The 22,827-nt window shown below is 44.0% G+C and overlaps 1 protein-coding gene across 1 annotated transcript in view; it reads left to right on the forward strand.

Annotated features, from left to right (window-relative positions):
* Positions 1-22,827, forward strand: part of DNAH14 (dynein axonemal heavy chain 14) — a gene marked incomplete at both ends in the record, with an annotated part of 406,864 nt that overhangs the window by 153,364 nt on the left and 230,673 nt on the right. The window contains 6 exons of the mRNA XM_080824495.1: positions 2,792-2,954; positions 3,658-4,002; positions 9,975-10,316; positions 14,435-14,804; positions 16,298-16,488; positions 19,627-19,872. Coding sequence (XP_080680621.1) covers positions 2,792-2,954; positions 3,658-4,002; positions 9,975-10,316; positions 14,435-14,804; positions 16,298-16,488; positions 19,627-19,872 — 1,657 coding nt within the window. The remainder of the gene's footprint in view (positions 1-2,791; positions 2,955-3,657; positions 4,003-9,974; positions 10,317-14,434; positions 14,805-16,297; positions 16,489-19,626; positions 19,873-22,827) is intronic.

The raw sequence follows: 22,827 nt of genomic DNA on the forward strand, positions 1-22,827 counted from the left end.
TTCCTCTTTGTCGCTAAGACTTGTAAATTTTACTATCAGGTGACGAGGTGTGGACCTATTTTTATTGATTTTGAGGGACGTTCTTAGCATCTCCTGGATTTTGATGTTTGTTCCCTTTGCCATATTAGGGAAATTCTATCCAATAATTCTCTCCAATATACCTTCTGCTCCCCTCTCTCTTTCTTCTTCTTCTGGAATCCCAATTAATCTAATGTTGTGTCGTCTTATGGTGTCGCTTATCTCTCGAATTCTCTCCTCGTGGTCCAGTATTTGTTTGTCTCTCTTTTGCTCAGTTTCTTTATTCTCTGTCATTTGGTCTTCTATGTCACTAATTCTTTCTTCTGCCTCATTTATCCTAGCAGTGAGAGCTGCCATTTTTTATTGCACCTCATTAATAGCTTTTTTTATTTCATCTTAGTTAGATTTTAGTTCTTTTATTTCTCCAGAAAGGGCTTTTATCTCTCCAGAGAGGGTTTCTCTAATATCTTCTATGCCTTTTTCAAGCCCCGCTAGAACCTTGAGAATCGTCATTCTGAACTCTAGATCTGTCATATTACCAATGTCCGTATTGATTAGGTCCCCAGCCTTTGGTACTGCCTCTTGTTCTTTTTTTTGTGGTGAGTTTTTCCGCCTTGTCATTTTCTCCAGATAAGATTTGCTTTCTCCTCCTCTAGAATTCTGCTGTTATTGGTGAGTGAAGTTGGTCTTGGCTGGGTTTCTTGTTGATCTTCTGGGGGAGGGGCCTGTTGTAGTGATTATCAAGTGTCTTTGCCGCAGGCGGAATTGCACCGCCCTTACCAGCGGCCGGGCTAAGTAATCCGCTTGGGTTTGCTTTCGGGAGCTTTTGTTCCCTGAGCACTTTCCGTAGAGTTCTGGAGGAAGGGAATGAAGATGGCGGCCTCCCAATCTCCAGCCCGGAGAGCCAAAAGCTCGGGGTCCCGCTCCTCAGTGTGCCCTCAGAGAAAGGCGCCCAACCACCCCTGTCTCCCTGGCCTCTGGTCTCGCTTGGAGGAAAGCGCTCAATAACTCACACTTGGAGAAAAGCGCCCGGTCGCTTCCGTCTCCGTTGCCCCCTGGCCGTGCTCTGAGCTCACCCAGCCTGCGACTGGTTCAAGGTAACTCGGAGCTGAGAGTTCACTCCTCGGCTCTGTCTCTGTAGCCGGCTTCCCTGCTCTAATAACTGCGAGCTCTGCGGCACTCAGACACCCCCGGTCCTTCTGTGACCCCACGGGACCTGGGGTTACGCTGACCCCGCCTGGGCTTCCCCCCGGTTTAGCCTCTGCAGCGATGTCCCTCTTTGGAGCAGACTTTTAAAAGTCCCGATTTTGTGCTCTGTTGCTCTGCCACTTGCTGGGAGCCGGCCCCTCCCCCCGTGGTCTATCTGCCAGTCGCTTTGGATTCACTTCTCCGCAGGTCCTACCTCTCAGAAAGTGATCGATTTTCTGTTTCTAGAATTGTTGCTCTTCTTCTCTTCAATTTCCCATTGGATTTGTAGGTGTTCGCAATGGTTAGATAAGCTCTCTAGCTGATCTCCTGCTACCCGATGTTGTCTCAGCCTGCTACTTCTCCACCATCTTGACTCCTCTCCCCCTGTAGGTTTTTGGATGAACTTAAGTTTTCTTTTTTCTTGGGTTGTTAACCATGGGTGAGATTGCTGGGTCATATGGTAGGTGTATGTTTAATTTTATGAGAATTGCAGAATGGTTGTATCATTTTGCTTTCCCACCAACACTGCATAAAGTTCCAGTCACTCTGCATCCTTTTGAGCACTTGGTGTTGTCCGATTATAAAAAAAATTTAGCCATTGTAATAGGTGTGTAGTCATAATCTCACTGTGGTTTAATTTGCATTTCACTAATGATTAATATTTTTCATCTTTTCATATGCCAATATATATTCATATATATATTCATCTTATGTATATTCATCTATATATATATCATATACATCTTTTCATATGCTTATATACATATGCTTGTGTACATTTTTTGAGGTCAGATCTTTAGATATTTTTCTTATTTTTTAATTGGGATGTTTGTTTCCTTATTGTTGATCACAAGAGGTCTTTATGTGTACTCTGGGTACAAGTCTTTTATCAGACAGAAGATTTGCAAACATTGTCTCCCAGCCTGTGCTTTATCTTTTCATTCTTTCTCACAGAACGGACCTTCTTAACAGCAGCTTAATCAATTTTTTTTCTGTTATGGATTATGCTTTGGTATCTACAGACTCCTGGTCTTACTCAAAGTCACAGATTTTCCCTGTATTTTCTCTTGGAATATTTATAAATTTGTGCTTTATACTTAAGTTTATGATTCATTTTGAGTTAATTTTGCATAATGTATGAAGTGTAGGTGGAAGTTTTGTTGTTCGTTCATGTGTTTGTTTTTGCCTGCAGACCTCGGTTTTTCAGCTAGACTGTGTGCGAGTTGCTGATGGTGGCGGTTGTGTGTCTGTTTCCTCATTGTGTTGGCTTCATGCTCTCCACATGGCATCATGTAGCACAGACATTTCAGCTGTTTCTCAACTTAATAATTTTTTCTCAGCCTCTCTCTTAATTATGCCTTGACCCACCACCACCTAGTACCTGTGAGTGAGTCTGTTGTTCCCATAAAATTAAATCCAAACTTTTACACTTGTCTTAGATTCCATTTATCAGTACAGAACACTTTCTATCCCTCATAATAAATCAGCCCATTTCCAGTAGTTTTAGATTCATGGATAATTTTAAGATGTTGCTTTTGATGGGACTCCTAAAAATACTAACTTCTGAACTCTGTATTTTAGCCAGGATTATTCCTCTTTGCCAAGATCCTCGCCTGTCTCTCTTTACTGAATCGGTTTTAATTACAAATTTACCTAATAAGACTGAAAGTGGAATGGCCTATAAGAAGCCAGCCAGATGGCCAGATTGTCAGATCCTTTTTGAAATGGATCCTACGTACCAAAGTAAAGTAAGTTTTAAAAACGGTTTCTCTCAAGGACTACTTGGCTCTTGGAGCAGAAACCCCCTGAGGTTCTTAGACTTATGGGACTTGTTGAAAATTTTGAGTATCCTAACTTATGGCAATGGAGGTGTCATTTCCAGCTCATCTCCCCATCTTCCTGCTCCTGGGCTTCTGGCTCTGTTCACCTCTTTTGTTTTTTCCAACTTCTGCTATGGAAGGAGCTTTCTCTTTTATGGTTCCCTCCTGACACTGACTTGGCAGTGCATTGACATGCGGTGGCTGGGACTTCCCATTACGATCCCGCTGGGTATTGTAGTTCAGAGTCACAGGAGAATCTCATCCTCTCCTCTTGGGTCAAATTCTGCCTGGTCAGGGAGCTGTGTCTTGAGAATGGGCAAGGTCACACAGCCCACGGAGCTGCCCTTGTGTGGGGCTGCCCATGGAGCATCTGCCCTAACCAGGATGACAAGCACGGGGATACATGACCTCCAAACAGCATGCTGATTAGAAAGAGAAATGGCCTAAATGTTAAAAAGGCCATTGAAATTTCTTAAAGACTTAGGTTTCCAACGTAATTCTGTAGTGTGGGTTCTTCACAAAATGGACCCCACAGAGAGCTGTTCTCGTGCATATTCTGACAGAACCACCAGACTGTCAGCCCACACTAGTTACTCTCACCAGTTCTGACTTGTTAACACTTTGTTTACAGATTGCCAGGCTCCTGACTCTTGTTGGTAATTGCATGGGGCAAGTTAATGTTTACAGCTGCAAGTTTATAAAATACTGTTCCATGGTACAGAAGGCCAAAGCCATGCGCATGAAAATCTCATTGGTGGATGAACTGACTTCAACACAGTTTAAAACGATCCTGGCTAAATTCAGAAACTATCTTCAGTATATTATTAACATGCCCATTGAGAAACGCATTGGTATTTTCAAAGTCATAAGTCTCAGTTTTCAGTCAGAATGCTTACCATATGTTGAGAATGTCCTACATCTGATCCACAACCTCCTGCGATCTGTAATTGAAAGGAAGAATACAAATCTACTGGAAGTAAGTATTTTGGAAATTCCTATTGCATGAGAATCTTTATGATTATTAGATTATTATTTCAAAATATGTACTTAGGAAATCCAAATGATGAGTGTCATCCTCAGAACATTCTAATATGTATTAACACCTGTGTGGGTCTCTGATCTGATATCATTTCCTCAAAGAAACATTCTCTGCCATTTCTAGAATGGCACCCCATGTTCCTCGCTCCATCTTTTCCCAGTTGGGAATCCCTGCAAACTTATAAACATGGAAACGACATGACACAAGTTATGTTTTTGTAGGGGCCACTTTGGCTGCAGAGTAAAGAATGGTTAAAGTGGGACAGGACAGGAAGAAAGCTGTTTCTGGCATCTAGGGAAGAGGTGATAAGCACCCACACCAGGGCAGGAATGGTGTGGAGTTGGAGAAGCAAATGGCTTTGAGATCTGTTTCATAAATGGAATGGACAGGTTGTAGTGACTGGCAGAATGTAGGAAGAAGAGGAATTAATGACACTTTGAGCTTTTGGGCTGGGCTGCAGGGCAAGCAGGGCTGCAACCCACGGGCCGGGGAGCACAGAGCGCACTTTACTGCGTAACCATCAGGCGGACCTACGAGGAGTGCGGGGCTGGCCACCGGCAGGGAGTCCAGGCCAGAAGCCCGAGTGCATGGGGCCGGTGTGCGAGTGGTCTTTGAGGTCCTTCAGGAGAAGGTGTCTGCTTATGTGTGTGGTGAGGATGGGAGAGAACCCCCCCATCAGAAGCCTGGAGAATGCCAGTATGTGGGAGGTTGCGAGACGGAGAGCAGCCTGCAAAGCCCCTGAGAGGGCGCAGCCTCCCTGAGAAGGCTGAGGGAAGCAAGGGAGTATTTTGAGAAAGAGGGAACGTTTAGTAGTTTTTGATGCTACGGAGAGCTCAAGAGAGGATTGAGAAGTGTCTATGTTTAGAACCACAGCAATCCTAAAACATACACAGAATTACTCTCTATTTCACTTAGGGTTGTATTCCCCAACAAGTATTAGAAAACAAGCAAACAAAGTGTATTATACAGCAGTTTCTTTGTCTCATACAAAAAGACGTCTCGGCGTTGGTGAGCCAAGCCTCCCCTTCTCTCTGCTCCGCTCCCTGTGATAAGGGCTGCTGCCCCACAGGCTCTGTGCTCATGCTCTAGGCAGAAAGACAGAGACGCAGCTGCAGCAGCAGCCTGGGCCATTTTACTTCCCTTGTCATTGCCTGCGCTGGGTCACAGCACCGCCGCTGCTGCAGAAGGACCTGAGTTGGCCCCTCGTAAGCTCCTCTTCCTCAGTGGTTGAGGAAAGCAAGCAAAAGATGGAATGGCTTGGGTTAGACTTACGGTACCTGCCAGTCGAAGCCATCGCTTTTCACACCCTTCTTCCCACATGTTGAGTTTTAGGGGGCATCACAGATCTCGCCGCTCTTACGCAGCCGGCTACTGAGCCAACTGAGAAAGAAGACAGCACATTAAGGCAAAAAGAGATTAAACTATTTCCTTTATTATTATTAAAGGACACCTTGGGGAATATGTCTTCTGTTTACTTAAAATTAACCCTCCCCAAACCGAAGCTCAGAGTTAGGGAGAGACTTAGACCCCTCAGCACTGGTTGCCCTGAAACATGACCAGCATCCTGGCCGCAGTGAGCAGAGAGGAACGTGTACCCTCTGCAACAGGCAGGCTTTTGCAAGGAGGGTCTAGGCTCTGCCTCTCCACCTTCTCCTTCCAAACTCAGCTGTCACAAGGGTCACTTCGTCTTCCCAGGAAGTGACTGTGGGGTGGAGGGGCCACCCGCCAGACTGGATGAGTGGGGGCCCCCGCCGCATGGAGACATCGGGAGTAGTGGTGAGTGTTGCCCTCACCCAGCTGCCATGCACACTCTATCAAGTGCAACGTGGCGCTTAGCCTTCCAGTGAGCTCTAAGTAAAGACGGTAGAAGGCCCCACTCGCCCAGTATAAGATGGTGGGGAAGGAGCAGCATATGTATAACTGAAACCTCCATCCTATGAAGAAGAAAGTGGGGAAACGGTGAAGGTGCTCTAGTGCAAATGTTGAATCTTACTGGACAGAAATACTGAGAGTTCCTTTCTTTAAGGGTAGAGTAAGCTCTGTGGTTGGCCAGCCTCTGGCTCAGGTCTCTTGCCCTGGTGACCCCCAGTTAGGCCCTGTAGGATGACTCTCTGGGTTTGGTATTCTTCACCTTCTCATCCAAGCCAGGCATCATGGGCTTGTAGTTGCTGAACCCTGACCAAGTACGTCAGTGAATCTCCTGATGGTGTGAGTTGGGATACCTGCGTGTACCTTAGGAAATGCTGTTGGTTATTAGATTTGGACTTGCTTCTTAAAATAATTTTTTGCTCTTTGCTTCTGGTTAACTCCACACTTCAGTCTAGACATGATTTTGAAGCTGGAGAACTTTTTATTTTTAGCTGCTATCTGTGCTTGACACATCCCTCTGTGCCCTAAAAGTATGGTTCTGTATCTGAGGCTGTCTGGAACATAGACTTGGGAAGAAAATCTACACCCTTAATAGTTTGTGCCAGCGAGCTTCCCACCAATCCTGGGGTCCCACCATCTTCAGCCAATGTGCCTGATTAAAGATAAGAGCTCTGGTCTTCTCTCCTGCTAAGGTTGCCACTTGGAAGCCACCAATTTCATCCAGAGCTCAGAAACAGTTCGCTGTCTCAACTTCTGCAAGCCTTTGAATTAAAGAATCCTCAGGTCGGCTCCGCAAAAGGCAGAGGAGAATTTTCTTATCCGAGCTGTAGTTCCCTCAGTCTCTGCTTAACTCATTTTAGCATAAGTTCATCTCCTAGGATTTCACTGGAAGTAACAAAAAGAACCGGAGTATGACACTGCATGTTTCCGACTATTTACCTAGTGCTGCAGCTGTTGCTAGCACCACTCTCGGCCCCAAGCACAATAGCAGACAACACTGATACCAAATAATTTGTTTGCCACCCTTCCCTGAAGAAGTTGGCCAATAGATACAAAATATTCTCAACAGGATCATCATCAGGGAAGTAAAAACCACATGTTTAAATGGCTAGAATTGAAAAGATTGCCAATAGCAAGTTCTGAGAAGGGTGCAGAGGAGCTAGAACTTCTGCACATTGTTGGTGACAATGAAAATGGTGCAGTCACATTGGAAAACTGGCCATTTCTTGTAATGTTAAATTTCCATCTACCCTTCAGCCCAGCAACCCCATTCCACGTTATTTATTTCCAAAAAATAAAATAGGACCTACACAAAGACTTGTACTCACAAAGTCGTGGAGGCTTTACCCACAAGTGCCAAAACCTGTCAACAATCCAGAGGTCTATCAAGAGACGAGTAAGGAAAAAAATGGTGCATTTATGCCTTGGAATAGCATTCAGCAATGAAAAGGAATGAACGAGTGTTGTGTACAGTTTGGAATGACTGCAAAAATATATTGACTGAGAGAAGCCACACACAAAGGAGTATCTGCCGGATGATTCCATACATATGGAACTTGACAAATAAAATTTAATCTGTAATCACAATAAGCAGATGGTGGTTTTCTGAGGCCAGGAGTAGGAGGAAGTTATTTGGGATGGGGCACAAGGCTTCTTTTAGAACAATGAAAGTTTTCTATACTTGATTACAGTGGTAAGTGCACTGGTGTATAAATTTGTTAAAACTCATCATGATGCACAGTTAACCTCTTTTATATGTCAGTTTGGTTTCAACTGATTTTTTTTTTTTAATCACGGCTTTTCCATTTACTATTTGAAAGACCTCCTATTCCTGCTGTACCTCAGTTTATCTGTAAATTGGGGATAATATTAGTGACTAACCTAGAGAGGTTGTGAGAGTTAAGTGAGTTAGGGATTATAAAACCCTAAACACATTCTGGCACTTAGTGAGCGCCAGATGAACGTAAGTCATTGCAGACCAGACTGCTGCCCTTAGAAGGCTCAGGGTGTTGAATTCCAGAGAACTTTCTGAGCTATATTTTTTTTTTAAGATTTATTCATGTTTGGAGAGAGAGCATGTGAGGGGAGGACAGAGGGAGAGGGAGAGAGTCTAAGCAGACTCTGCACTGAGTGTGGAGCCTGACATGGGGCTCGATCTCAAGACCCTGAGATCATGACCCGAGCTGAAACCAAGAGTCCAACGCTTAACTGACTGAGCCACCCAGGTGCCCTGAGCTATAATTTTTTTTAGGAACCAGGTTTGAAAGTTGTTTATTCATTCTCTCTGGCTCCTGCATGGCCCCAGGTGTGTTTTTATGTATTTCCTGAGGCTTTGAGTAGCTTCCCTTTACATGGCTAAGGAAGTTCCCCTATTTTGATGAGAGTATTTTTATCATACACGTGTTTTATCAAATGCTTATCCTACATCCCTTGAAATAATCACACATTTGTTTTCTTCAGTCTTTTAATGTGGTTTGTTACATTAGCTGACTTTCTTAGGTTGGTGGGTTTAGTTGCCAGCACACGTGGGCACTGACTTGTACATTATAAGATGTTTGCATTCATGCTTACAAGTGAAATTGGTCTGTGACTTTCTTCTCCCATCCATAACTGTCTTTGCTATCAGTGTACTACTAGTGACAAAGGGAGTTTGGGTGTATTTCAGCTGTTTTCTACCATCTGTTTTTTGTATGAAATTGGGATTACCTGTTTTCTTTGTCATACCAATCGGCATTATGTGTTTTTTTCTTTTTTACTGGCATTTAAACGGGATTTGTGGTTAGAGTCTAGATAGCTATGTTTACTATCTTCTGTTTTGGTCATGGATTTCAATTAAATGTGGTAGGGACCATTATCAGCCTGTTACTAAACTATTTTATCCAAGTTTATTAAAGTGAAGCTACTTGCTTAGGGCCACACAGTTAGGAAACTCTGGAGCTAGATTTCAAACACAGGCCTCTCTAGTTGTAAAGGCTGTCCATAGAAACTGCTGGGGTGGGGGGGTGGTGGTTAACAGTGGTTATTTCTGAGTGACGCAATAAGAGGTATTTTCTATATTGAGAGCTTTTTTTGTATTGCAGTTTTTGTATGAGCATCTATTTTATAATGAAAGAGAATAAAGTGTTCAAAAAATTAGAGACATCTAGGCAATTAATTCAGGATTGTGAAATTGAAAATTGAAATGACATTGATTCCAAAATTATGAATGGAAAAAATATGACAGAATTGTAATTTGGGTGTAAAAATGCAATTATTTTGAAAATTTCATGGAATGATGTACATGCACTTAGAAAAGTATTGATATTATACATATAATGAATACATACACTTATTATAAATAAAAATGGGATTTGGAATCAGATTTGGGTTTCATCAGTAACTCACCAAATTTCTGATTTTAGGCTAATGAGTCCCTCTGAGACTCTGTTTTCTCCTGTGCAAACTAGAGAAGATAACACCTAATGAGCAAACGTGCTATCAGAGCAAAGTGAGAACTAGCACATCACCGCCCCAAACAGGGTAGCAGTTATGCAGCCGTACCCTTGATGTACCTCTTAGTCCATTTCTTAGAGACAAAGTTATTCAAAATATTACTTCCTTTATGTCTTAGTGGCATTTATCTTCCGTGCAAGGTACATTGAGGTTCCTTCTGTTAACAATAGGAAAGATTGGAGCATGCTAATGCTCCAGGATTCAAATAGTTAGAATCACATTCAGATGATATCTTCGTTTTTTTGTGAAATTATAATGGTGTAAGTTAGTGAGCAATATTAAAAGAGTAACTGACTGGGGTGCCTGAGTTGCTCAGTGGATTAAAGCCTCTGCTTTTGGCTCAGGTCATGATCTCAGGTTCCCGGGATCAAGCCCCACATTGGGTTCTCTGCTCAGCAGGGAGCCTGCTTCCCCCTCTCTCTCTGCCTGCCTCTCTGCCTACTTCTGATCTCTGTCTGTCAAATAAATAAATAAAATCTTAAAAGAGTAACTGACTCTGTAAACTAGAACTCATTATATAATTCTCACTGATGTGTTAATGATCACAGGTCGTGGAGTCATCACTGCGAAAGCTGGACTCTGATCCCACTGAAATAGAAGAATTTGTGGAACATTTTACTTTTTTGGATTCAATTTCCTCAAAAATATTTGCCTTAGAGAAAGAGTACTCCACGGTCACTCAGCTGCACTCTGTAGTACGGTATTACCAGATCCAGATCCCAGAAGAGCAAAATGCCATATACAGAATTCTCCTTGGCAGGTTTGGTCAACTAAAAACTTCTCTGAAGCTAAGCAAAACAAATAAAGATGTGGCTATTTCTAGATTCAGAGACAATTTGGAAGCACACATCACTGGTCTGCGAGTTGACCTCAGTAACTTAAAGGCCAAGGTCAGTATTTTATTCACTAAATATCAGCTGGATCTTCATTTCACATAGGCCTAAGCATATAGGTGTTTGCTTTCTGTGGAGTCTTGGGCCAGTAATTTAATACAAGTGTTGTTGACTTAGAATCCACAGACAGAATCTTGGTGGTTTGTGAGCCTCACTGGAAAGAGACATTGCATGTCTTTTTCACTAACCTCTTACTGAAACGTAGCCTTTTCTTCAGTTATGAATGAACATAGACAATAAATAGCAGCAGGTGGTGACTTTTTCCATACGATTCAACAGTGGGCCACACGGGGCCCCCCACCCAAGGGACCACAAAGCCTCTGACATCTGTCTGAGCCTGGGTCTGGGCCCTGTGTAAGGAGCACTCCTGGAGAGCAGGCATAAAGTGAACCTCCAATGTTTGCTGAACCCTTCCCAAGTGTCAGTAACTGTCCTCGGTGCTTAACCCTTTTACCTGCCTCAAAAAACAAAATGAGATTTAGGGAGGTCAGCTAACCTGCTGGAGATCACACAGCAAGAGGCAGGGCTCCAGAAACCTTGCTCTGAGCCCCTTTGCCGGCACCGCCATGCATTAGCACTCGGCGTGCGTTAGACACAGCATGACTTACTGCAGTTACTGGGTTTCCGGTTCTCCATCGACACAGACAATCTGCACTGTTTCACATGAATACAGTGAAGATGAAACAAACTAGTCCTGAAAGCACTGGATGCACACAACCCATCTGCAGCCTGTAAAACTGTACTAGAAATGTACACGCACAAAAGTTCCAGGTACGCACAAGTGCTGTTTGTTACAGTGTACGAGATCGTGGACACCGCCTGGAAAGGGAGTCTGTGTTGTGGTCAGTGTACTGCCAAGCGCTGGGCAAGCACAGAGCAGTCCGCGGGTGTGGGGCTGGGACAGGAGAGAGTTTGTGCCCTTGTCACCAAGGGTTCAGAGGCCCTGCGGGCATCAAGAGCTAGGGCATCTCTGCAGAGCTGTCCTGAGCTGGGCCTTCGTCCCTGCATCCCCAGACCTCCCAGGGGTATGATCGTGGGTGACTTTAGCTCTTTTTGTCCAAGGGCCCCTCCTGGGAAGGGGCTCAGCTATGCCGAGTGAGCGTCTGTCGGTCAGTTCACGAACAAACCCTCGTCCCCCTCCTGGGCTTTGCCCAGTCAGCTTTCATTTCTGCCGATGATGTTTTTCACTTCTAAACTTTCCATCGGGTTCTTTCCTACATTTTACCATGTTTCTTTGCTAAGACTTTGTTTTCTCACTGGTTTCAAGAACATTCATCATTTTTTGGTGGAGCTTTTTTTTAATCATACCTGCTTTAAGTCCTTTCTCAGGTCATTTTAAAATCTGTGTCATCAAGGCTTTGGTGTTTGATGAATCTTATGTGAGTTGAGGTTTCCCTGATTTTTTTAATATGCTGAATAATTTTGTGTTAACATATTTTGGATTCAATATTAGGCTGTAAGACTCTGTCTTATTTAAACTACGTGGAAGGTTGGTATTTTTGTTTCAGAAGGCAGCTGACCTCGTCAGGTCTGCAGTCCCTGCCCACACTCTTCAGGCCGCGGTCTCGTCATTGTAGCTGTCACAGCCCAGGCAGGAGTGCCCAGATGCGTATCCACTCCCCCCGCCCTGGTGCCCCTGCAGCGCTCAGTCTCATTCTGGGGGGTGGTTGGTTAGCCGAGTCTCCAGGTCTCCGAGGTGCTGAATGGGAGCAGATCTGCGTGCATGCAGCTCCCAGGGGATGAGGTCGCTTGGTGGGGAGCTCACTTTCCGGAGTCCCTTGCTCTCTGTGATCATCCCAGAATTTTCCACATTCTTGGGTCTCCTCTTTCCAGTTCTCTGGTCAGGAAGCTGGGGCTGGTTGCTGTGCTTGGCTAGTCACTTCCGTAACTGCATGCACCTCTGGGGCAAAGCAGCAGACACAGAGCAAGCAGTCCATGGGTAGCCCCTCCCTGGAAGAGAGAACAGTTGTCCCTCCTGAGGTTTTCACTGCCACCAGCTGTCACACCCCCTTGGGATTGCCTGAGGGCCAGAGTGGGAGAGCCCAGAAGAGAAAGAGGCCTTCCACGTGCTGTGTGAACATCCGCAGCCGTCAGAGGAGAGCCGGGGCTGCACAGCCGTGAGGGCCGCATGGATGACACGGAAAGAGAGCTCAGTAGAGAGTGGCTTGGCTCTGAACACAGCACAGAGCTCGAGGGCTGGGCACTGTGACAGAGTCAGCGCCCGACACTTTCCTGAGGGCAGACGTCAGGGTGAGGAGGCCTCCAGCCAAACCAGCTGGATGGGGTGCTGGCTGGAGATAGGCCGGAGTAAAGTCAGTCCCAGCCCCAGGGCGCTGGACGGGGCAGGGTCTGACCAGGTGGGGCAGGGACAGGCTCGGGTTAGACAGAAACCGGCCTTGATGCGGACATGCACCGATGGGCCTGACTCCCCTGTGGTCCGGCAGAGAATCCCTGCCAGAACCTCTCCTGCCCAGCCGTGGGTTCTCCCAGAGCTCTCACGCTGTGTGACCCTGAAGCTCACGTCCAGGTTGCCCACACACCGAGATGAGGTCAGGGTCTGCTAGAAGGACACCATGGTCAATTTAGCACTAATCTGGTGGCATTTCAGATGATCATCGTGTTCCCAGCCTGCCTCGTGCTCTTTACTTTCAGACCCCTCGGTTGCTGCTCCCTGGGGAGAGAACCAGGATGGGGCATGCGTCCTCTGCCTCTGGACTTTGTGTACCTTTCACACAATTTCATCCATACCCCTCGTGCCGCACGGTCTCGAGTGGAACACTGCTGGTAGGACTGGCAAACTGTAACAGCGCATAAGCTAGAAAGATCATTTCTCTGACTGTCTTCCCCCGAGATAGCTCACTGACAAACATAAATAAATTTCAGTGAGTGGAAAACTCTTTTATGGGAGAAGCCTCAGGAAAAATTTATTATACGTTCACTATATGAACATCCCTTTTACATAATCTGTAAGCTCTGTCCTTTTGTCACGAATATCATTTATCAGTTTTATACGGCATGACCACACCACACAACACAATGTCACTTCCAATTCCACTGGTCAGATTTTTTAAAAAGACTAAGGTGATCAGATCCAAATTCATTTATTCTTTCAATAATTTTTTAATAAACACTGCTGTCTACATCTTACTGTACTATGTTCTATGAGGTGTTCAGAAATAAATGGACAAAACCATCCTTAATCATGAGCAGTTTATAATTTAATAAGGGATAAATCAGGGCAAATTTAGGTCTTTGGAGGTCATTGTTGCAAATGTCCATGGTTTCATGAGCAATAGTTAAACTCTGATACAAGGCAACATGTGACAAACACCATAAAAACAGAACAAAGTTAGGAGCACCTGGGGGGCTCAGTTGGTTAAGCGTCTGCCTTTGAGGTCATGATCTCTGGGTCCTAGGATCGTGCCCCGAATTGGGCTCCCTGCTCAGGGGGGAATCTGCTTCTCCCTCTCCTCCCTGCTTGTGCTCATCCTCTCTCTCTGTCTCTCTGTCTCAAATGAGTAAACAAAGTCTCCAAAAACCAAAAAAAGAACAAAGTTACAGGGCACCTGGCAGTCTCAGTCATTTGAGCAGTGTGTGACTCTTGATCTCAGGGTTGTGAGTTCATGCCCCATGTTGGGTGTAGAGATTACTTTAAAACATACGATCTTCAAAAAAAAAAAAATAGTACAGGGTTAAACAGGATCAGAAAAAGGAAATGACTTCCGCAGTCAGTACCGTGTGCCGGAGGTCACATCCTTAAACTGCCACTTACCACTGGCTGATGTGACAGTTGTAACTTTAGAACTTCCTTGAAAATTTGTGAAAAATATTGACTGTCTTTCAGGATTATTGTATGGATTTGGTAAGTAAGGTAATGCATTACTTATCACAGAGCCCAAGCTAGAGAAGGAACATGACAAATTATTGGCATGATGGTAAAAATAATTAATTAAAAGGAATAGTAATAAACACAAATCATTATAGATTAAGGACAGTCTCTCCAGGCGAGGGCTACAAATAAGGGTTGTTAAAGCTTCGATTTTGGGCAGAAATGCTGTCAATAAACATGTGTAAGTCCTGACCCTGTCTGACCCTGTCTTCCCATGGCGCCCTAGATAAGAACTCCTGTCCTGTTGTGCATGGGCACGCGTGTGGACACCGCCATGGAGATGATGCGGGCGCTCACGGAGGAGGCTGCTGCCTTGGCACATAGGGCTAAAACCTACTGCAGCTACCAGAACCGCTTCGATGACACCCAGTCCCACATGCACTCCCTGAACATGGAGCAGATCACACAGCTTGTCCTAGGGGAGGTTTCAGACATTGAATACGACCTCACCTTGAGGAAGATACTGTGGGAGGTCCAGGAGGAATGGAGAGTGCTCTTTTGGGAATGGAGGACTAGTACTCTTCACAGTATTGACGTGGAGTCAGTCCAGAGAAATGTTTCAAGATGGATACACAAAATCCTTGTCCTAGAAAAAGGTAAAAGTGTCTTTCTCAAGGTTACCGCCTGTAATTATACCCAGAATGGCTTTCTGGGCCAGTAGGATCGTTGTCCTTGATCTTCTTTATTTACCTGTTGCCAAGGTCTGGCCTTAATGTCTGAAGAGGCAGTACAGAGCGTAGGGGCAGAACCACTGAGGCTTCCCTGGGGCCGTGGCTCTTACTCGAGCCACACATGCTTTGGTGACAGAGCCCCACCTGCAGAGCACTCACCCAGATCCCCACTGTTTATGCCAGCAGTTTGCTTTGGCTGGTGGGGAAAAGAGCTAAAAGGTCATCTGGAGACGTTTCCCTCCTGCTGATCCTCAAATGTGAAGCCTTGGTGACACAGAGATGCTGTTTGTGTTTGAGCGATTCTGTAAGATCCTCCCTGTCCTCCCCAAGGCCAGCGTCTCCTCTCACCCGGCCAGAGAGCACTGGCTTTTGAAGCTCCTCCCTTCCCTTCACCTATATCTCAAGCTGTAATTTCCTTTCCAGAAAAAATACTTAAATCTGCCTGTTTTCGAATTGTATTAGACATAGAACGATACCACAAAAAGCTCACCAAAAAGGAAAACGGGACAAACCGCCCATCGCCTCACTGCTTCAACCTAACGCTCATTCTGCGCATCTTCTCTCGGGGCTTTGTCCTCTGTCTGTCTGAGAGGACGAGGTGTGGAGGGACAAGGAGACAGTACCTTCTTTTAGCCATAGTTTCCCAGATAAAATCGTGCTATTTGCCAAAACATAGACTTATAAACCCCCAAGTTATTCTTTTGTCCTTTTCTTTCACTGGGTCTCAAACAACGTTTTACTACTCACATGGTTTTCTAGAAGCCCCATCTGCACCAGGTGGCTGTTTAAGCAGATAGGCGTACTTTCTAGTGCTCTGGAGTCCCCAACTCTGGCTGCTTCTCAGCCTCCTCTCTTGGCCTTTTATGACTTGACATAAAAAGGTTTTGAGGTTTGAAGTTACAACTGCAGAGCTTGTGAGACCTGGACGGCTGTGATCTATCAACACCAGAGGACAGACCAGTCCTGGACTGTGGCATGAACTTTACCTACCTTTCCTATGTTTCAGTGTGAAATATTTTCTTTATGACATGGTAGTGACAGATTTCTGATATTCCTCCTTACTGAGCAGAATTTAAAAGCCCAAAACCTGTTACAGTCTCTTGAGCTTATGTGCGTGTCTGTCCATCTAGTCAGGAGAGACCTGGGCAACTCTGTGGTAGCTGGCTATCCCTACTATCAGATTTTGCAAGAAAACTTGGCTTTGATGGCCTCATATTGTAATCACCAGTCCTGATAATTATTTCTCTTTGTTTGAATCCATAGTTGACTCTTCTGGGAGGGTGATGTTAATAAAACTCGTTACCTTAATGCAGACTGAAAACTAAGAAACTAGAATTACACTAAATAGCCGCCATGTTTTCTGGTTTAAAAAAATACAATGAATGGACCATAACCTTCTGCCCTGTTGCTGTTTATAGGTTTACCTAAAAATGACATGGTAACCCATCTTAAGCAGTCAGTGACAGAATTTAAGCAAGAGCTGCCTATCATCATGGCTCTTGGAAACCCCTGTCTCAAGCCAAGGCACTGGGAGACTCTCCAGGAGATTATTGGGAAGTCCGTTTCTCTTGATAAAAACTGTACAGTAGAGGATCTTCTAGCACTCAAGGTAAACAACTAGCATTTGAAAAAATGGTTGAAATACCAGAAGGGCCAATTTTAAGCAAGCAAGTAATAGGAATAGGAATTAGAAAAGGGCGCGGTTTTGGTGACTGGGAAGGTGGGGGCAGGCCGGCGGGGGTCAGGTGCCCCCGTGGGGTTGCGGGTCTGGGTGCACCGTTTATTATACCGTCGTCCTGGTGATTCGGGCATGGTGATTGTGCTTTTCACATGTGACAAATGAAGCTGGTGTTTTATTATGGAATTAACATGGCTGCTTCTTACAGAGAATCCAGGGACAGAAACACCCAAGCTGCTGTAGTCCCTTGGACATTAAATGAAAAATACATTAAGAGCCTGTTAGGATAGCTCTCCCAAGAACATGATACTACACTTGAAACCCACAGTTAGAAGCTCTTTGATTTGCCATCTAGGTGTTGTCATAAAAATAGATTGCATGATTTTTCCCGCTAAAAGTTTGTCTGTTTTCAAACCTAGCTTTTACAGTAAGCTTCATTTATATTTCAGGCTTCATGGTTAACAGTGTCTAATGTAATTAACACTATTTTATAATTTCCCACTAAATTATCTGTTATAATGAGGAAATGGGAAATTTTAAGGAATTTAAAAAGAAGAACTTTTAAAAGACAACTTTCGTTGACTTTTAAATTTGATTGCTGTTTATCTCAGGCTCTGGCCTCAGTCTTCCTCCTGAACTCACACATCCACCTTCTCGTTTGTGTATCTGCACTTACCTGTCTCAGAGGAAGCTCATGGTTAGTGTTCTGCCTCCCAGATGCTCCTCTTCCTTTCTGTCCCCATCTCAGCTAATGGCACCTCCGTTGTTTTTCAGTCGCTTAGGCTAAATATCATGAAATAATCTTTAAATCTTCTTTTGCTCTCCCAGTCCTCATCTCATCTAAATCTCTCAACCTTTCTTGGATTATTACCAGGCCTCCTGACTGATCTGTGTGCCAACAGTGAATTCAGCAAAAATCTACATTATTTCAGAACATGAACATCAACATTTAGGTTTATTCAGAACAGCGTTCCAGAAATGTAACACAGTCAAAATGACATTTTCCTTTCCAAAGTCTTGGGTTGTTGGAGTTGTCCCTGGGCAGGTCAGCTAAAGGGTGAAGTCTGGCACACTGTCTAGCAGCAAGCAGTAAACGAGAGGGCAGACAGGCCTCGAGCAGATCAGCCTTCCTGGGGTTGGTGACTACAGTAGCTCAGAGTGTTCCAGTGAGCTGTCCCTGTATTTCTAACGTGAGTAGATAGTTTAAAAAGGAATTTCCGTGCAGTTTTTGGAGGATCCAAATTAAGAGAATTCAGCATCTGAACAAAAATGAACAGGTCTTCAGCCTTTGAAGTACTGTAGTCAGGAGTCTGAAGGAAGCCTTCCTTCCTGCGGTGGATTGTTAAAGTAGGCCGAGGGCATAGCACGCGATCAGCTGCCTGTCTCACCTGAACCCAAAGAGTTCCTGGAAGACTGATCATCTTATTTCTATTTGCCAACTTATCCAGTATAAGTGTACCTAGGTGGACAAGATTTGGCCCAGAAGCTCAGCCTTCATGTCCTAGAGCGTGCGTGTCGTGGGGTGGACCCAGGGACGGCGATCATAGTGTGTGCGTGTTGTGGGGCAGACCTAGGGACGGCAGTCATAGTGTGTGCATGTCGTGGGGTGGACCTAGGGACGGCGGTCATAGTGTGTGCGTTTCATGGGCAGAACCAGGGACGGCGGTCATGCTGCAGGAGTGCCCAGGACAGTCTGTGGCAGGAGTTCACTTGTGATCCTATCAGATGAATAAATGATGATGTTCAGTGACAGCCATTTCTGTCCTGCGTGTTATGTAGTCTCTGTAAAGCCTGTGACATGAAAAGCATGTCCATATACCAAAGTAAGTTAAGAGGAAGAGGTCAATAGTATGCATAAAGTGATCACTATCATTTCATGGTTGATCTTTTTCACTTTAGAAACCAGGTGCTCTATCGTAGAGGCAGATAATCAATTAGAGACATTAAGATTCATCTGAAACCTCTTAGGTATTATCGAGTTTGCTGGGAGATCTGACCATTTGTCCGTCAGGTCCCAAACTTTGACCATAAGGACTTGAAAGGGCTCAGTGCAGGTGGTTGAAATTTTGCTTTACACATGATCAGTGTCTGTATTTAGTTATTAGCAATTTCGGAATGTCACCATTAAGTGAAAGTTCTTTCTTCAGCATAGAAACTTGATAGTCCTGTAGCTCCTCATCTGCCTTTGGATGAATACTCTGTATCAAAAAGCAAGCCTCCTTCTCACACCGATAGTGAAGGCCATGAGGAGCTGACTGATCCCACCATTCTGACACCATCTTTGGCAGATGATGAATACTAGTCCCATTTGCTCAGAGTCCCCACTGAGCTGCATTACAGAACATAAGGATTAGGCACCACTCTTTAACCTCGTGGAGCTAACATATGAAAACAGTGGTAGATTCTTCTTTTAGGGATAAAAGCAATTAGCCCAGCTAGTTAATTCCACGATGTGGAATGAGAAGCCCTCTGAGTGTCTGTTTCAGTGAGTTAGCCTGGAGATCTTGTGTCAGGATCTTGTCCTCTGGGAACTGGCAGTCCATGCCCATTGGAAAGAAGGCCTGTCTCTACTCCACTAATGTGTTTTGAGAGCCATCTATCCTCATGGCCATAGGGCAAAGAAAGGGAAGCCATGGAAATCTTGGGTCCATTAGGATTACATCTTCTCAGATAATTGTATCTCAAGACTTATTGCAAAAAATAAAAGCGTGTCACAGAATGAAGGAGCAGTTGGCATTAGTCCAGAGAAAAGAGAGCTGGGGGGCGCTAATGCCATCTGCTCGTGGGCAGAAGGTGCTGTCAGCTGTTCTTCCTATGGGCTACAGTTAGAGGAAACACACACGGTGACTAGAAATTTCACTGAGCGTGCAGAACGTGAAATGGTTACAATGGATAAAGCCCACAAAAGGTCCTGTCGTGCGGGTCAGGGTGTGCGATCTCCGGTCAGAGCATCACCGGACTGGGACCAGGTCTCTAGGACCTGTGCTGTGCATGTTCACGTAAGTCTTGTGTTGTAAACACATCAGGAGTCATTCGTCCAGTGAATATTAATGAGTGTTTTCATTTTAGATGTTTCAGTATGAAAATGAAATTAACGAAATCTCGGCCTCCGCCACTAATGAAGCTGCTCTTGAGAAAATGCTGTTTAAAATTATTGATCAGTGGAACACAACCCCGTTACACTTAGCTGTTCATCAGTCAGAGACAGTGTCCATCCTGATAATTTCATCCATAGATGACATATTAACTCAGTTAGAAGATTCTCAAATCATACTTACAACAGTAAAAGGATCTTCGTCTGTTGGGCCCATTCGGGTAAATATTGTGGCAAAGGGAAACTATTGTAATTGTTCACTGTTTTATTTACCACTTTAATTTTTTAACATTTCATAACATTTTGAATTGTATAAATTATCCACCTATGTAGAAATGACAACGAATGTTAGTAGTTTAGATACTAGAAGTAACTTCTTATGGAAACATTAATTGTCCATGAAAAATTGTCATAAAGTTCCATTTGAGCAGATAAAATAAATTTAGATCATATAAGAATATTACCCTATAAACCATGACTTCCCAGCACTGCCACTGTGGCTAGAAAGATCCACAGTTTGAGCAGAGCCCTTGCCTAGCCCACTGCCTGTGCTTCATTTTCATTGCCTGTGCTGTTGCTCCTAAGGGTTAAACCTAACCTGCGTGCCTGTGTGTACCTGCAGTTACTGCTGGGGACAGTTAGGAACTGAAGCATAGGGCCAGCTGTGGGCTGGCCCACGTGAGCTGGCCCACGTCCAATAACATTGCCAAGAATCATTTAAACACTTCAGAAAACTCAACAAGATATGTAATAATATACAAATACATAATAGTAAAGTTACCATAATTGATATAGAGAGAGACATGTGCACCCATCAAATGGAATTCACATTATTTGCAAACACACAAGCATTTAGGGAAAATGTCAGTTAAGTGAACCTTAGACAGAAAAAACTCAATAAATTACAAAAAAAGGATGAGCCAAATAGACTGTATTCTCTAACCACATGTATTAAAATAAAAAATAAACATCAGAGAAACAGCAAAAAAATAGATAACAGCAGAACTATTTCTCTCTCTCTCTCACACACACACACACAGACAAGCACCCAGATTTCAAAACATCCATTGGAATATACAGGAAATGTAATAAAAATTTTTTCATTAAAAATAAACAAAAGGAGAGAATTCTAAATCAAATCCTGTCACAACTGGCTTAGAGCCCCATGAAAAGGAAGGTTTAGAACACCAAATGCCTTCATTCAAAAGTCAAAATGAATGTAGTGAGTGCTGCATTGGGCGTGCTTCAAGAACAGCACACACACAGACTCCTGCTTCCAGCAAGATCCAGGAGAGGGGCAGGCACACTGTCCTGCCTGAAATACCAGAAGCAGAACGGAAGAAATAGATGGAACTGTGGTTTGCAAGACACTTGACCTCAGACTTTGAATGATGAGGACCCTTGAGAGATGGGAAACAAACTAGAGGAGCCCTGTGGTTGCCCCAACCTGAGTGTGCAAGCCTCAGTTGGTGGGGAGGGAGCTCATCCAGCCACAGCCTGGCAGACCCCCCAATAGGAGGAGATGTGCTGAAAGTCCCAGGAGGCAGAGAGGCCAGAGCTCGCACGGCAGAGTCCCAGGGAGGGCAGAACCCCAGAGAGCTGTGGAGGCTCCCTACTCAAGGACTCCACAGCCCCAAGTGCTGGCATGTGAACTCAAGGAAACTCCCTGAAACCAGGGGGATGACCAGTTGAGAGGCTCTGAGGGGACCATTTACACAGGGCTGGGAATAGGGCCCATGTCCATCAGCCTCAACAGGAAGACTGATTTGTGAGCATTACAGATGGAGCGCTTGAAAGGATCTTGCCACGGTAAACTAAATGCTGCTCCAACAGATCTTAGAAGCAAAACCCCAAATGATAAAACTGTTTTTAAGTAATTTAACAACACTTAGAACAAAGTTCAAGAATATTTATAGGCATACAAAAAAACGGGTATCTGGGTGGCTCCATTGTTAAGTATCTGCCTTTGGCTCAGGTCATGATTTCAGGGTCCTGGGATCAAGTCCCACATTGGACTCCCTGCTCAGTGGGGAGTCTGCTTCTCTCTCTACCCCAAACCCCTGCTCGTGTGCACACTCTCTCTCAAATAAATAAAATATTTTTAAAAAAAGGAATGCAAAAATATCCAGTACCCCACATGATAAAGATCACAGTATCTGGAATCCAACCAGTGTTGATCAGACATTCAAGCAAAAAAATAGAGTTTGTCATAAAAAGAAAATTTTACTGAAGAAAACTGATCCAGAACTGACACAGATGTCAGGATTAGACAAGGACAGTGAAACGATTTTTTTAAAAGAATTTAAAAATTTTTTATTTTATTTATAATTTATTTATTTATAAAAGTTTATTATTTTATTTATTTATTTATTTTTTAAAATTTCTTTTCGGCATAACAGAATTCATTGTTTTTGCACCACACCCAGTGCTCCACGCAATACGTGCCCTCCTTAATAAGATTTTATTTATTTTTTGACAGCACGAGCAGGGGGAACAGCAGCGGGAGAGGGAGAAGCAGGCTTCCTGCTGAGCAGAGAGCCTGATGAGGGACTTGAGCCCAGGACCCTGAGATCATGACCTGAGTGAAGGCAGATGCCCCATTGACTGAGCCACCTAGGCACCCCTGAAACAAGTATTTTAACTCTGTGCCATATTTTTAAAAGTAGATACATGGAAGATAATATAGACCAAATATAAATATGAAGACCAAAGTCAAATTTCTACAGATGAAAACTATAATATCTGACATGAACTATACACTAGATGAGATTGATGGCAGATTAGACATTGCAGAAGAGATTAGTGAATTTAAATAATTTTGAAAAAGAAGAAAAAGGTGGAAGATCATCACTACCTGATTTTGAGACTTATCACCAGTTTTATATTGATTTAAAGATAGGAAAAATGGAACAGAATAGAGGGCACAGAAATAGACCCACATGTAGATGGACACCTGATTTTCAACAAAAGTTTAAAGACAATTCTGGAAAGAAACTAGTCTTTTTAAAAATGGAGCTGGCAAATTGGATGGCTGCATACAAATTTTTAAAAACCCTTCACACTGTATCTTGTAGCATTATAAACTTTAACTCAAGAATGAATCGTAGGCCTGAATGCAAAACCTGAAACATCAGAAGAAATTTTTGAAACACTGAGAAAAAAAAAAATCAGAAAAT

Source organism: Martes martes (genome assembly GCF_963455335.1).
Source record: "Martes martes genome assembly, chromosome: 15".
NCBI classification, from domain to species: Eukaryota; Metazoa; Chordata; class Mammalia; order Carnivora; family Mustelidae; genus Martes; species Martes martes.